Source organism: Xiphophorus maculatus, chromosome 17, assembly GCF_002775205.1.
Source record: "Xiphophorus maculatus strain JP 163 A chromosome 17, X_maculatus-5.0-male, whole genome shotgun sequence".
Lineage (NCBI taxonomy): Eukaryota > Metazoa > Chordata > Actinopteri > Cyprinodontiformes > Poeciliidae > Xiphophorus > Xiphophorus maculatus.
In genome coordinates this window covers 7,456,087-7,469,081 of record NC_036459.1, presented here as the reverse complement: position 1 = coordinate 7,469,081, position 12,995 = coordinate 7,456,087, and the positions used below count along the sequence as shown (strand labels likewise).

At 35.0% G+C, this 12,995-nt stretch overlaps 1 protein-coding gene and 1 long non-coding RNA gene across 5 annotated transcripts in view; one reads left to right on the top strand and one right to left on the bottom strand.

The window, feature by feature from the left end:
* The window catches only part of LOC102231869 (diacylglycerol kinase iota), a 71,593-nt gene extending 59,420 nt beyond the window's left edge, over nucleotides 1–12,173 (top strand). For 3 of the 4 annotated variants that reach the window (XM_023350234.1, XM_023350236.1, XM_023350233.1), the window contains 11 exons: nucleotides 387–466; nucleotides 715–759; nucleotides 2,153–2,222; nucleotides 2,297–2,337; nucleotides 2,411–2,535; nucleotides 3,385–3,410; nucleotides 4,387–4,424; nucleotides 6,768–6,888; nucleotides 6,984–7,020; nucleotides 7,361–7,460; nucleotides 8,936–12,173. In XM_023350234.1, the coding sequence (XP_023206002.1) occupies nucleotides 387–466; nucleotides 715–759; nucleotides 2,153–2,222; nucleotides 2,297–2,337; nucleotides 2,411–2,535; nucleotides 3,385–3,410; nucleotides 4,387–4,424; nucleotides 6,768–6,888; nucleotides 6,984–7,020; nucleotides 7,361–7,460; nucleotides 8,936–9,046 (794 nt within the window). In that variant the 3' untranslated portion in view covers nucleotides 9,047–12,173. The remainder of the gene's footprint in view (nucleotides 1–386; nucleotides 467–714; nucleotides 760–2,152; nucleotides 2,223–2,296; nucleotides 2,338–2,410; nucleotides 2,536–3,384; nucleotides 3,411–4,386; nucleotides 4,425–6,767; nucleotides 6,889–6,983; nucleotides 7,021–7,360; nucleotides 7,461–8,935) is intronic. The other variant, XM_023350235.1, reaches the window with a different exon arrangement.
* On the bottom strand, nucleotides 2,439–8,957 carry LOC111611838. Its single transcript, XR_002754266.1, has 3 exons — nucleotides 8,872–8,957; nucleotides 6,745–6,878; nucleotides 2,439–2,528 (listed from the first exon to the last, which is right to left on the bottom strand). It is a non-coding gene; the product is annotated as an uncharacterized LOC111611838 (long non-coding RNA).
* Nucleotides 12,174–12,995: the final 822 nt, after the last annotated feature.

Sequence of the window (12,995 nt, the reverse complement as noted above, 5' to 3'; positions counted from 1 at the left end):
TGCATTTGTAATAATACATGGTAGCAGATTTTGCATGTTTGCTGTGTTAAACTGTATTATTTTCTGTAATAAGAACAGGATTTGGGCCACTTTGTTCCAAAATGCTTGCTATATTTAGCCACATTTAAGAAACAATCTTTTATTAAAACTTGGTTAGAAAAATACTTTTTGTTGTACTTCAATGTACAACACAAGAAAAGAAAATTACATTGGTAATTTTTACCCTCATTACAAATTAAAAGTCTCCATCTGGATCTAAAAGCCAAATTTGTATCATTTTTGAATACCAGTTGGGGACCCAAATGGCCCCCGGGCCGCACTTTGGACACCACTGCGCTAAGAGGAAGTAATTTAATGTGTTTTTTTGTGTTTGTTGTGTTTCCCAGCAATCCCAGTAGGCATTGTGGTTGTGAGGGGCGACTGTGACCTGGAGACCTGCAGACTTTACATCGACAGATTACAAGAGGCAAGTTTTCATCTTCATCATCATCGCCGTCTGCTCTCTCTCCTCTTCTGTTGCTTCTTCCTCTTCTTCTTCTGTGTGATCCGGGTTATTTATATTCGGGTCGGCGACCTCGGAGCGCAGCGCTGCTTATTAAGCTGGTTGCCTCATGTGCTGGAAGCTTCTTGACTTTAACATGTGTGGAAGTTTGTGTGTTTTGTTTCTTCTTCGGCTGCTTGCTAACCTTCAAACCTGTCTGCTGTGCCTGCAAGGATTTACACCAGGCGCCATCTACTGGCCACAGAGTGCACTACCAGGTACTTCGCTTGGAGAGGGACAGAGTTAGGGAATATTTCTAGACATTTGGGCCTTTAAGTAGAGCTGGGTGATAAATCCAATTGTTGTTTTTTAAAAATTAAAATTTTGGAAAATCTGGATTTTTTTTGCCAATTTTGTTTTACAGCTTCTGTTTATTTAAATGTTGAATTCAGCTAAACTCTACAACAAAATATAAGCCAGGCTATGATTTCCTTCATTTTTTATATAAGAATAGAAAATAAAGTCAAAATAATATGACAATAAAGTCTTAATATTACTAGAATTAAATATAAATATTAGAAGAATCAAGTGATAATTTTATGAGAGGTCCAATACAAAAAAAAACAAGAGTTTTTCCTCATTTAAACAACTTTCTTCTTGTAATTTTAAGAAGTTATTTTGGTAAAACTGCATCTTTATTCTGCTAGTGTTATAACTTTATTCTCGTGATTTAATACAAATTCTCTAAACCTCTAACATACAAATCACAGAAGGAAGGTTTGAAATATTTATTTTTTCTTTTGTGATTAATTTAAAAAAATAAAATTCAGATATGCTGTAAGAAAAATACTGAGGTTTTACCTCTTAGTCATATCGCCCAGCTCTATTTTTAGGTTTTGATTTGTTATACCTTTCATTTGAAAAATGTTGCATTCTTTGTAATGATTTCATTTCATTTTAGTTTTTATTTAATTCACCGATCAGTAAACATGAACAGTTCAAGTAGCAACTAAAATAAATCATTAATGAAAAGGAGCAGAAAAAATATTTGCCCCTATTTATATAAAGACTTTAACTTAGAAAACTAATAACTACACAAAAAACATCCAATAATTCATCATAAAGACTTTTTAAACTTTCTTTTAAATGCAGTGAGAGATTTAGTTTATCTCGTTTGTTCCATAATTTCCGTTCTGAATTTTTTTTTTAATCTCTGCACCTTTAAGTTATATTCTCTTTTTACAAATTTGTTTTGAATATTAAGTATACAAGATATAAAATTTCCCAAACATCTTTCCCAGCTTCATATCCTTGCTTCTTAAACTTAGAGTTTCAATACTGTCTGGAAAAGTTTGGATTTTATATATTTTTCAGATTCTAAAAAAATTACTTATATTTACAGAGATTATTTCCTATTTCATTTCCTAAATGCTGTCCTTCCATCCTTCTTGTTTCTCATTCATTCGTTCTTCCTTCCCATCCTTGCTTCCTTTGATGCCTTTATGTTCTCTACTCTTTCCTTTTCTGCTTACTTTTATTCCACCTTGTGTGTTTTTATCCGGAAAAGACTATGCAAAACAGCTTTACTGTATCTATCTATGCATTCTTAATTGTTAGTTCAATAATAAAATAGTTTGTTTTTGATTTTTTGTTTATTTTTTTTACCTGCAGGATGAAATCAGAGGCGTCCCCATAACCAGTTCAACCAGTAGGCTGTCTCCTAACTGGAGCTTCCTGGACTGTGAGTTTCAAAAACACATTTAATATTTTGTATAATCTTATTAAGCAACTTGTTTTTGTTTCTTATGATTTCAGCGACATCAGCTGATCGTTTCTATCGCATTGACAAAGCTCAGGTAAGGGTGGCAGTCAGACGTCACCACACCTGGTGGGAACAGGTTCTTATTTCACTCTGACTGTTTTCTGCAGGAGCATCTTCACTTCGTGACAGAAATATGTCAGGACGAGGTTTTCATCCTGGACCATGAGGGACCAGTGGGGAGCCAGGCGTCGTCGGCTGGGATGCCAGATCTGGTGGTTGAACCTGCTGCAGGGTAAGAAAGCAACTTTTTTAGAATCATTTTAAAAAAGTTTTATTTTTTAGTACTATTTAGTAGTTTAATGCTTCAGACTTCAGAGCAGGGGAATGTTTTAATGATGAGGTCTGAATACATTGAGGCGTTAAATGTGGTTGCAGTTGCTTTTGTTGACCACCAGATGTCAGTAGATGACAGATTTGTAATACATTGGGTTTTTTTTATTATTATTATTTAATGGGTCACTTTTTTGGTAAGAGAAATACATTTTTAAGGCACTTTCAGAGTTAATAATTTTAGAAAAGGTTTGTGTTTAAATATTTCCACATCTGTATAAGTAAAGAAAAATACAAATATTATCAAACTTTATTGCCATTCAATCATGGTAAAGGATTGAATTAGTGTAGAAATATCTGTTTTATCTTCATGGTTACCTTCTGTGTTATGACTCCAAAATGGACAAAAGTCTGAAAATTAAAGCCTGGAAAATAATTTTTATCTGAAAAGTATTTGTGAATGTCATTTTATGTTGCCTGTGAAATGCTGACTTTGAGTTTTTCTTTGCCTTTGCTGTTTTTTTTATATCATTATTATTGTTTATTGCTTATTGTAATTAGAAACATTTAATTGCACTCACCAATGCAAAAGTTTAACAATAGATTAAAAAATTGCATAAATATGCCAAGGGGTTGCCGTGGCAACACAACAGAGCCTCCAGTATCACTTTAATATAGCACAACTGGAAGGAAAGCCTGAGTAAAAATAATATATGCTAACCTTTTCTTTTTTTAAAATAACCAGATTTGCTGCTTGGGAACATTTAATGAAAATTTTTTTCATCTTTTTTATGGTTTTTTTTTTTTTCAGGGCTCCTCTGACACCTGATGAACAAGGTAACCCATGGCAACCATATTAAATAATGACATAATCCAAACCTACATAGCAAACATATAGTTTTATGGTGTAACATATGTGAAGTTTTAGATTTTTTTGAAAACAAAACCACTACCACTCAAGAAAATTAATCTGAAAAGGCAAAAACATTCAGTGAACAGAATAAACATCATTAAAATGTAATAAATTAATAATGTAAACTTTTCTGAATTTTTCATATTTTTTCCACTCGACTTTTTGCAAAGTAAAAATCTGAGTGTTTTACTTTTTGTTACTGCTTTTCCCTTCATCAACTCGTTATGCATTAAAACAGTTTCAACTGATCAAGATAATTTCAAGAGGTTATTTTTGAATCGTGACGCATTAACCAGAATCATAAAATATTTCCATATTCTGCTTGTTTCTGGTGAATTAACTGAGACATGCCTGGACTTGTCTCATTAAAAAAGGAAACCCTGGAGCAAAGTTTAGTTATTTACAGTCAGGAATTCCCTGAACTCTCTGTTACTGCTAATCATTTCACTCTTTATTTTTCTGCACTGCTTTCAGTTTCACGTCATAAAGGTTAAAAAGGAAATTTCTGCACATTTTCTTCTGTGTTTTAAGCTCCAAAAACCACTTATAAACTCAATTTATAACTTATTTCTTTTACTTTCTGGATGTTTTTGCATTTTAATTATGCAATTCTGCATCAACATTAAAATTATCTAGTGCCACCTCCAGGTAGATAATGATCATTTAGTGCCTATAAAATCATTTTAATGTGCTGCTGAGGCCACTTTTAGAAACACATTTTATCCAGGAGTCAGACAGACATGTGGTTTATTTCTGAGACAACAGGTTTGGATCTGTTGAACCTTTTAAATCACGATGAGTCAGATGTTTTTACATGTTCTCTTTCTAATGAAATTCTCCAGAAATCATGTGAGGAGATCTTGTCGTGACTTCGCTGTGTGTTTTTGTGTTTTGTTGCAGCTCTTCTAACTGCTGCCAGTACTGGAAATCTTCTACTGGTACGGTACTTTCCACTGGGGAAAAAAAAAAGATTTAAAAACTCTAAAGCCAGTTCTGCCTGTTCGTTTACGTTAGGATAGAGTTGCATGAATGATCCACAGGGTTTTCCAGTCTGTTTAGGATTTCTATTAAACAAAAGCACCTGTGAGTCATTAAATTAATTAAGTCTGACACATTTTTCATTCCATAATTTAAAATATTTCTCTGTTTTTGTACAACTTTGTATTGTAAACTGAAGTATAAATCACCTTGTTTTATAAAAACACAACCCATACATACAGAAACCAAAACTCTGAATCTCTGAATATGAAGTTATTTTTAACAAGCTTCCTATAAAACTTCTCTTTAAATCTATGTGTCATAGTTCTACCTGCTTCATCTTACATGACTTGTCTTAGCTGAATTTTGGGTCTCCGGTCCCTAAGCTAGCTTTTAGTCCACAATTGTTTGACTGTATTTTAGTTGAGATTTGAGAAAACTATTCCAGGTTTGATGATCATGTTGCTATCTGAAACAGTCATGTGCCTTCATAATTCTGCCCACTTCGTATATTTGTCCAGATTAGATTTAAATGTTTAGCTTCCAATAATTTCCACACAGCTCTTTTAATTTCGTCAGAACAAAGTTTTGAGCTGCCTTACCAGAAGCAGGTGAGGCAGAGATGACATTGCACAAAACAAGTTTCACTTTTGCTTTCCCAAGTAGCAGCAGACCCAGGAAGTGTATAAGAGAGAGAGTAGTGGTTATGTTATGGCAACAACAAAGCTAGCTAAAAGCTACTATGATACAGCATTTATGAGCTCCTTGATCCATAATACAAACAAAAACTTGAGTTATCAGTTCTGGGATGCAGAGGCCGTGTTTCACTCTGATTTGTCCTGGATGAGTCCATGTGTTGCTGACCGAGGCTACGTTCACACTGCAGCCTGAAGTGACCCAATTCCAATTTTTTTTGTCAAATGAGATTTTTATTTTTTTATTTTTTTGCGTGGTCGTTCATACTTCCAAATACATGCGGCTTGTATGTGATCTGTAATGTGAACTGCAAACGACTGAAAGTGTCCCGCATGCGCAGTAGAGGGCGCAATAACGTCACATAATGTGCTCAGTAGGGTTCTACCAACCGCCATAAAAAAGAAGAAGTGGTGCTCAGCGTTTGCGGAAGTGAACATGGATGCGAACGGTAGAACTTAGCTTACACATTTGAAGTTGTAACTACTTAATCTTCATTATGGTCTGCCGGGTTGTTGATTTTCTTCCCGCTTGCGAGCATCAGGACTCAGAATAGTGACGTTTGTCGAGTATCAATGATGTTCAGGTTGGATGAATGCGATCTTCTGAGATTCAGGTCACATTTGAAAAGATCAGATATGTATCGGATATCTAAATGGCCTGGGTCGAAAAATGTCCGACCTGTGTTGTTCAGAATGTCATGAAAAAATCAGCTACCGGTCGCATTATAGCAAAAACAAACAAAAATCGGAATTGGGTCACTTCAAGCTGCAGTCTGAACGCAACCTAAAACTCCACCAAACATACTTCTGCTCAGTGGCTCAATATTTGTCTTATCTGTTTACAAAATGTTTCTCTGAACGTAAGTCGATTTGGCCAGGTTTGAATTTTAATCGATGTTAAAGGTGTTGATGCAACATTGGGTGTTCCATCCGTTTCCAGTTTCTCGAAAGTTTGTGGTTCTTAAACTGCACCGGTTTCTCATAAACACTTCCTCTTTTTTCTAAATCAAGTTTATTTGCATTGCATATTTCAGCAACAAAGCAGTTGAAAGTGATATAGAAATATTGTCCCGCAAAGGAGAAATTCAGGTGTAACAGCAGCAACAAATATAAAGACTTGCATCATTCAGTGTTCAATTATGAAACAAGCAACAAACATAACATTTTGTCAAAATCACCAACACATCAAATATGTTGATCAGTGTTTCATTACTTCTTGTCAAAGGCAGCTCTAACAAGGTGGGCTGAAGTCAGTGTTTCAGCTGTTTTGCAGTTTTCTGAAAGCTTGTTCCAGATTAGCAGTGAACTGCTGAACGGCTTGGCACTAACCCGGTGATACGCCGGAAATGAAAGCCTGGAAATGTTCTTCAGTTGGTAGAAGGCTGACTTTGTAACTGCCTTAATGTGACTCTGAAGGTTCAGGTCTGAGTCCATCACTCTGACTCTGGATTGTTCCTCTATAGGTTTGGATTAGAAATTTAAAAGCAATGATCCAAAGTATGCCTGAAAGCACTTCTTAAAAGTGGCATGTGATTTCAACGTATTTTTTTTTCACTTTCTGCATAAAACCTGAAGATTTACTTACATTGTGGCATATTTTCTGTCCAGCTGACGGATAGTGTACGTCGAGGAGTCAGCTTGTTGGTGAGAGACTCTGGCGGTTGTTCTGCTTTACATCTAGCTGCCCAGAACGGACACACAGATCTGGTCAGCTTCATCCTGCAGCAAGGTGAGAAACTGGACTTTATTCTAATACATTTGGTAGATAATGTAGATGATTTTTATGATATTTTATTATTAATTTATTTGTTTCTTACTCTGCAGGTTCAAAAGTTCTCCTGGATTTAACCGACAGAGACAAGTAGGTTGGAAAATATGTTCACGTTGTGTATTAATTATGAAGATTTGCTGATGTTAAACTCCACTAGCATGTTTCTCACCAGCATGTATAGTCACTCCATTCACAGGAAATGTGGTTAGATGTCAAAAATGTGTTGAAAACGGTCCATTTTTTATTCAATGGCATTTGACCCAGGTAAGATATTTATAGTTGGACATTTGTGTGAATTCACACCAGAAACCAATCTGTGTCCTGCTAATTGTTGTTTTCTGTCAGTTTTGCGTCACTGTTGTCTACTTGTTAATGTCGTCGACTATCAAACCACACAGTTATATTTAGCTTAGCCTTCCTGTGTCTGCAGGGGGGAGACCGCCTTGCACAAAGCCGCCTCAGAGAAGCAGCATGCGGTGTGTCGGATGTTGGTGGAGGCCGGCGCTTCGCTGGGGAAGACAAACTTCCAGGTAACCAACAGATGAAATGGCAGAAATGAAAAGACATGAATCAGTTTCAGTAACTCCAGCTGAATAACTTCAGATCAACAGGACATGTAAATGAGTTACCCAGAAGTTGCTTTGCTGACTGTAAGGGCGTGTCTCTCTTAACTTCTGGTGCAGCCTCAGTTTTAGTTTCATGATGTTTCATTTTAAAATAAACCAGCAAAATATGGTTTGTTTTAATATAGCAAAGGGAAAATTGATGTGTAGTTTGTAATTATTTGCAAAAAATAAGTCAAATTCAGCTCAACCTGTGCTTCTGCATTTAAACCTGATTTTGGTTTAGCTTGAAATCCTAAAATATAAACTCTGTGGTGGAAGCAATTTATAATCAAAAAAGAAACCGAAGATGCTAACTGAGGCGGGGAAGCACACTTTGGTTTTGTTTTGGTTTTTTTCATACCATTTCCCTGAGAAACCCTTTCCTGCAAAGACAGGCAGCTGTTGAATGTTTCCCACTTGTAAACAATGGACTTCCGCATCAAATTATTTGGAAATAACCTTATAACCCTTCTTAGACTGATGTACAGGAACACTTCCTTCTTTAAAGAATCATTGTTGATGTCTTTGTTTCCTGGCATTGTGCTACAATACACCTGCAAGCTGCTGAGCAGAAACAAAGGGGGATCACAGTAAAAAAAAAACAAGCTGAAAGTTTCCCCACAGCTGCAAAAGTTGTTTTGTTTTTATTAAATAGACATTTTTGGGGGGATGGGGGATTGTCAAAGGTGACCTATTATGCTCCTCTTGTCATGTTAAATTCAATTAAGTTACTGCTGGCCACTCCCACTAACGCAATGTTTACACTAGCATGTGAAAATAGCTGCAAATAGACACAAATGTACATTTCTGAAAAGCAAATGTGGAGCCTCCTGCACAACTAACAAGAATGCAGTAAGTCACACGCATCAAATCAGATCTAGACTCTAGGAATAGAACATTCAAGGTTACAGTTGTGTTTTGAAATATTATGCTATCAATTATCTGTATTCTGCTAAATTAGGTCAAAGCGAAAAGATGTTTCACTTTAATTAAATTCAAGAAGTTCTTAATATAAAGTTTCATCAAAACTTTCTGCCACGATCTTCCCTTTAAAGACATTCCTGATCTTGATAGAGCGATAAAACCAGCTGGTCAAATGTTCTGGAACTCTGCTGGGGTTGCTAGGTAACGGGCATGTGACTTAACAGTTAAAAAAGTTCATTTTCTGGTCACCAATAAACATTAACTTATTGCCAGAAAACAAGTCTGTTTTTTTAAAGTGAGACTCAAATCAAAGTACAAAAACATGCAAAAAAAGTGAAATTTGCAGAATAAAACAAGAAAATGTTTTCTGATTTTGTGTCGGACAGTGAGAAAACGTTTGGTTTCAACATACTTTTTGTTGAATGATCTACAGATTGACGTTGAGTTAATCTCCAATCCTCGTTGTTTATCAACAGGGGAAGACGGCGGTGGACCAAGCAGCAGGAGACTCTGAGCTCGCCGTCTTCCTGAGCTCCCAGCAGCAGACGTCATCCGGCACCAACGAAGACCTGGAGACGGCCGTCTGAGGCGCTGACGCTCCGTCGCTCTCTCCCGCCGGACTCTGGACTCTGCACCGGCCCGGAGCAGAGAGGAACCGGGAGGGAAGTGTCACACCTGTGCCAGATTTCACTCCGCAGGTGCAGAGGAGAACCAGGAAACGAACTGCCTCCGAACGCGGCAGCGTTGCAGCAGAGATTTTAACGCTCGACTATTTATTTATATTTATTTATTCTATTTATTGGTTGTGCTGGTTGATTAACTTTTAACAATTGCAAGTGCAATTCGTCTTGTAATGGAGTTGTTTTGGTCATATTTTGCAACTATATTAAGTCTGGAAAATGATCAGGATTGCGATCAAAGCAGAATATTTATCCCATAAACCTGTGTGCCAAAGACATTACACTGTTGTGGTGTCATATCTAATCCAAATAACCACCGTTTCATGAATCCAGGTTGGATTTCCAGGTGAACTCAAACCTGTCTGTCACATGCTGCTGTTTTCGCCCGATGAGTCATAGCTCATTATGACTCGAGTACAGAAACCAAACTGCAGCGCTCTATTTCTCCCAAACAAAGATCTTCTAGGAAACAACGGACAGTGTTATCAGAGAAGGTTTTTAAAAAATGTTTTAAACAAAAGCGTGCTGTAGGATTTACCTTTCTCCTTTACATACGAGTCAAAACAGCCAAAGTGGAGGTCACATGTTTGATGTGAAACAATTACCACAAATCTTCTCTGAAGCAAAACAACAAACTAAAAAAACTGAATGTAGCTCATCTGTACATTAGGTTTCATTTTGCGTTGGTCGTCCTGTTCGTGCCGTCCATCCGGTCTGGAGTCAAACCAACATCATCAACACGACTGAACTTGTTTGTTTTACGAACACATTGACCTTTCACCCAGTTGTGCACATGCAGACATTAATAAGCTGATCTCGTCTGTGACGTTATAAACAGAAATCATCCACATGTACAGACACCCCTGGTAAAATGCTGAGAAGACCTTTAGAAAAATTTATCTTTTATTGCAGCAGCTTCATTTTGCTCTGTAAGAAAGCTGAAATTCACAAATTTATTCATTTTTCATTAGGTCTGCAGACATATAAAAGCTGATTTTTGTCCATTTTAGTGTTTATTTGGCAATAAGTTTGGATCATTATGCTACTAAGACACCCAGAAATAAACCATTTTCAGTTTTCTGGCTGACTTTTATTTAAAAATTACCTCATGTTTAAATAATTTGTGTTTCTTGAGGCTTTAAGGTGAGAAACTGTACACATTAGGTGTTTTTTTTCCACATATTGAACATTTATTTTATATTTCAGGTAAAATCCTGATAGAGTTTAGCAGACTGTATATGTCTCTTTTTGTGATTATGATTTCCAAACCAGTGGAAATCACTCCCTGCATGGAGTCGAGATAAATGTTTTGTTTGTTGAGGTCAGGCTGCTCTGTGCTTCTGACGCATGACTTACTGTAGATTTGGACCAAGTTAAAAGCATAATTGTGTTTTTATAACCATGTCCTGACTTACAAAGAGCCTCGTCTGAATCTCTGATTTATTAAACCTTAGAGAAACTGCAAGTCAGGGATTAATAAACACAAGCTTTTATGCATCCTAGATGTATACTACTCCTACTGCAATAAAAGATAAACGTTATTAAAGGTTATTTTTAGACTTTTGTACTGCGGGTGTCTGTAGGTGTTGATTACAGCTTGAACTTTTGGACCACTAATGCAAAATTAATCCGTTTTTTGCCTGAAATGTAAATATTCTAAAGTGTTGCTTGTTTTTTAACACATTTTTTAAAACCTGAAATATATTAGCTGTTCTGTTTCAACAAAACCCATTCCTTAGGGTCAAATTCACTATTTTCTTAGCAAATCGTCATTGATTTATTTACCTGTCAGGGTAGAAAGGTGAGGATATGGCAGGCTGTTTTCACATAAAATCAGTTTCAATACACTTATATTTCAAATATCTGAAGTTGGTTTAGGATTAGATGTATTAGTAAATACATTCTGGCTAGTGTAAATTGTGTTATTGATTTGTAAGGAAGCTTTAAACCAACAAATGCAATTAATTACAATAATTATAACAACTTTCAGGTATGAACGATTAAATTATGACTAGTCATAAAATAATTTAAGATGTCTCACTTTTTATTCTGACTAGTCATAACTCTAAAGATATCTAATAACACAAATATTAAAAATATCATAAATGTATTTTTAGATGGGAGATATTGCAAATGAAACTGAAAGCAAATAATGTTTCTCAATGTCCCAGAAAAAACAAGGAAATTTATGAGCTCCAAAAGTTGGAAAAGTAGCTAGAAAAAAACTGAAATGTTTAGATCAACCTCAGAAAGTTTCAAGAAATTTAAATATTAATGTTCAGACATTTTATACTTTTACATCTCAGATGTTTCCAAGATTATTACAAAAAATCTGAAATTAATCTCAAAACTTCTGAGTTTTTTCTGGCAAATTTTTAACTTTTCAAGCTCAGAAATTTCTGTATTTTTCCTAGAAAGCTTCCGAGATTAATCCGGAAATTTACGCTTCTTGTTTTACAGTGTAGCACAAGGGGGCAATTCTTAATTCAGATATCTAAACATTTTATTTTTAATTATGTTCAAGATGCAGTATCTTGAATTGTAATTACAAATAAATGACAAACCCAGTGACGTAACTTGAGGTATTTTGAAAGGAATTGAAAAATATAATTGAATATATCTTGAATTATTATAGTCAGAATTTCAGTTTAGTCAAAATGCATTTTTAGGTACCTGGATTCTAATTACGGATAGTCAGACGAAACTGATTTTATGCTAAAACTGCCTGCCATACTTTAAGACACCTGGCTTAAAGGAGGAAATGACCTGAGCTGCTGATGTATTTCTGTTGATCAGCGATAAAAACAAGGAAATATGAGTCTGGGATCTCCCAGCAGCTTTATTACTTTGAATCAAACCGAAACCTGTTGTGATTTTTTATTGGCTCGTCCTGAATCATAAGGCGTTTCCATAGAAACGTGTAGCAGGAAGATGTGACTCACAACATATCCAACAAAATAAAAAAAGTGTACAGATTAATTTATCCTTCACCACAAGCAAAGTGCGTTTGCAGTATTCGTCAAAAAAAAAAAAACAGAAACCATCTGAGCCATATTCAGTAGAATATAAAGATGTTTATTTTTGTTTTTATTTCATTTTTTACATTTCTCTGTTGGTTGTTTACATTACATTAATGTTTAACACAGTCGAGCATTTAGCACCGAGGAGTATTGAATGTGCAATGTCGAGTTAAAGTTTCATTTCTTTTGTATTTTAGAGAAATTAAACAACTTTACAAGGTTTTCTGTGAAATTAACTAAAATGTTCAGGAAGTTTCGTGTATATTTTAATTTACTTTAGTTTCTAGATTCCTCCTTAAATTGGCCTTATTTTGATCCAAATAATTTAAAGAAAAGATCTAATCTGAAAGCCACGATGATTTTATTTAACTTAATTGAAAGGTTCAAAGTTTTATTGTTTTCGTGTGATTAAAAGTTACATTTATTGGCAGCCCTGGTAGAAAGCCTTAAATATCATTCATTGCAGCAGCATAAACTGAAATTTTATGTTTTGTTCAATAATATTCCACACAGCTGGAGCAAAAACATATACATTTTTGTTAACTTTTTAATATGTTTGTTATAAATTGGGTTGAATAATTACTTTCTTAAAATGTCCTTATTTATGAAAATTCAAATGGCATGAATTTGTCATATATTTTCATCTAAAGCCAACATTTGCTTCAAACTAAAACGTTTTCTAATTTGTAATATTTGTTTTCTCTACTGAATAAATGTACTCAAATTAAAAGGTGGACTTTTGTGCTGCTGTTTTGAAAAGATTTTTTTTTCAATTTAAAACATGATTAAATGTTTTTTTAATAATAAAAAATGGTAAATGCTGGGTTTTTTTTAAA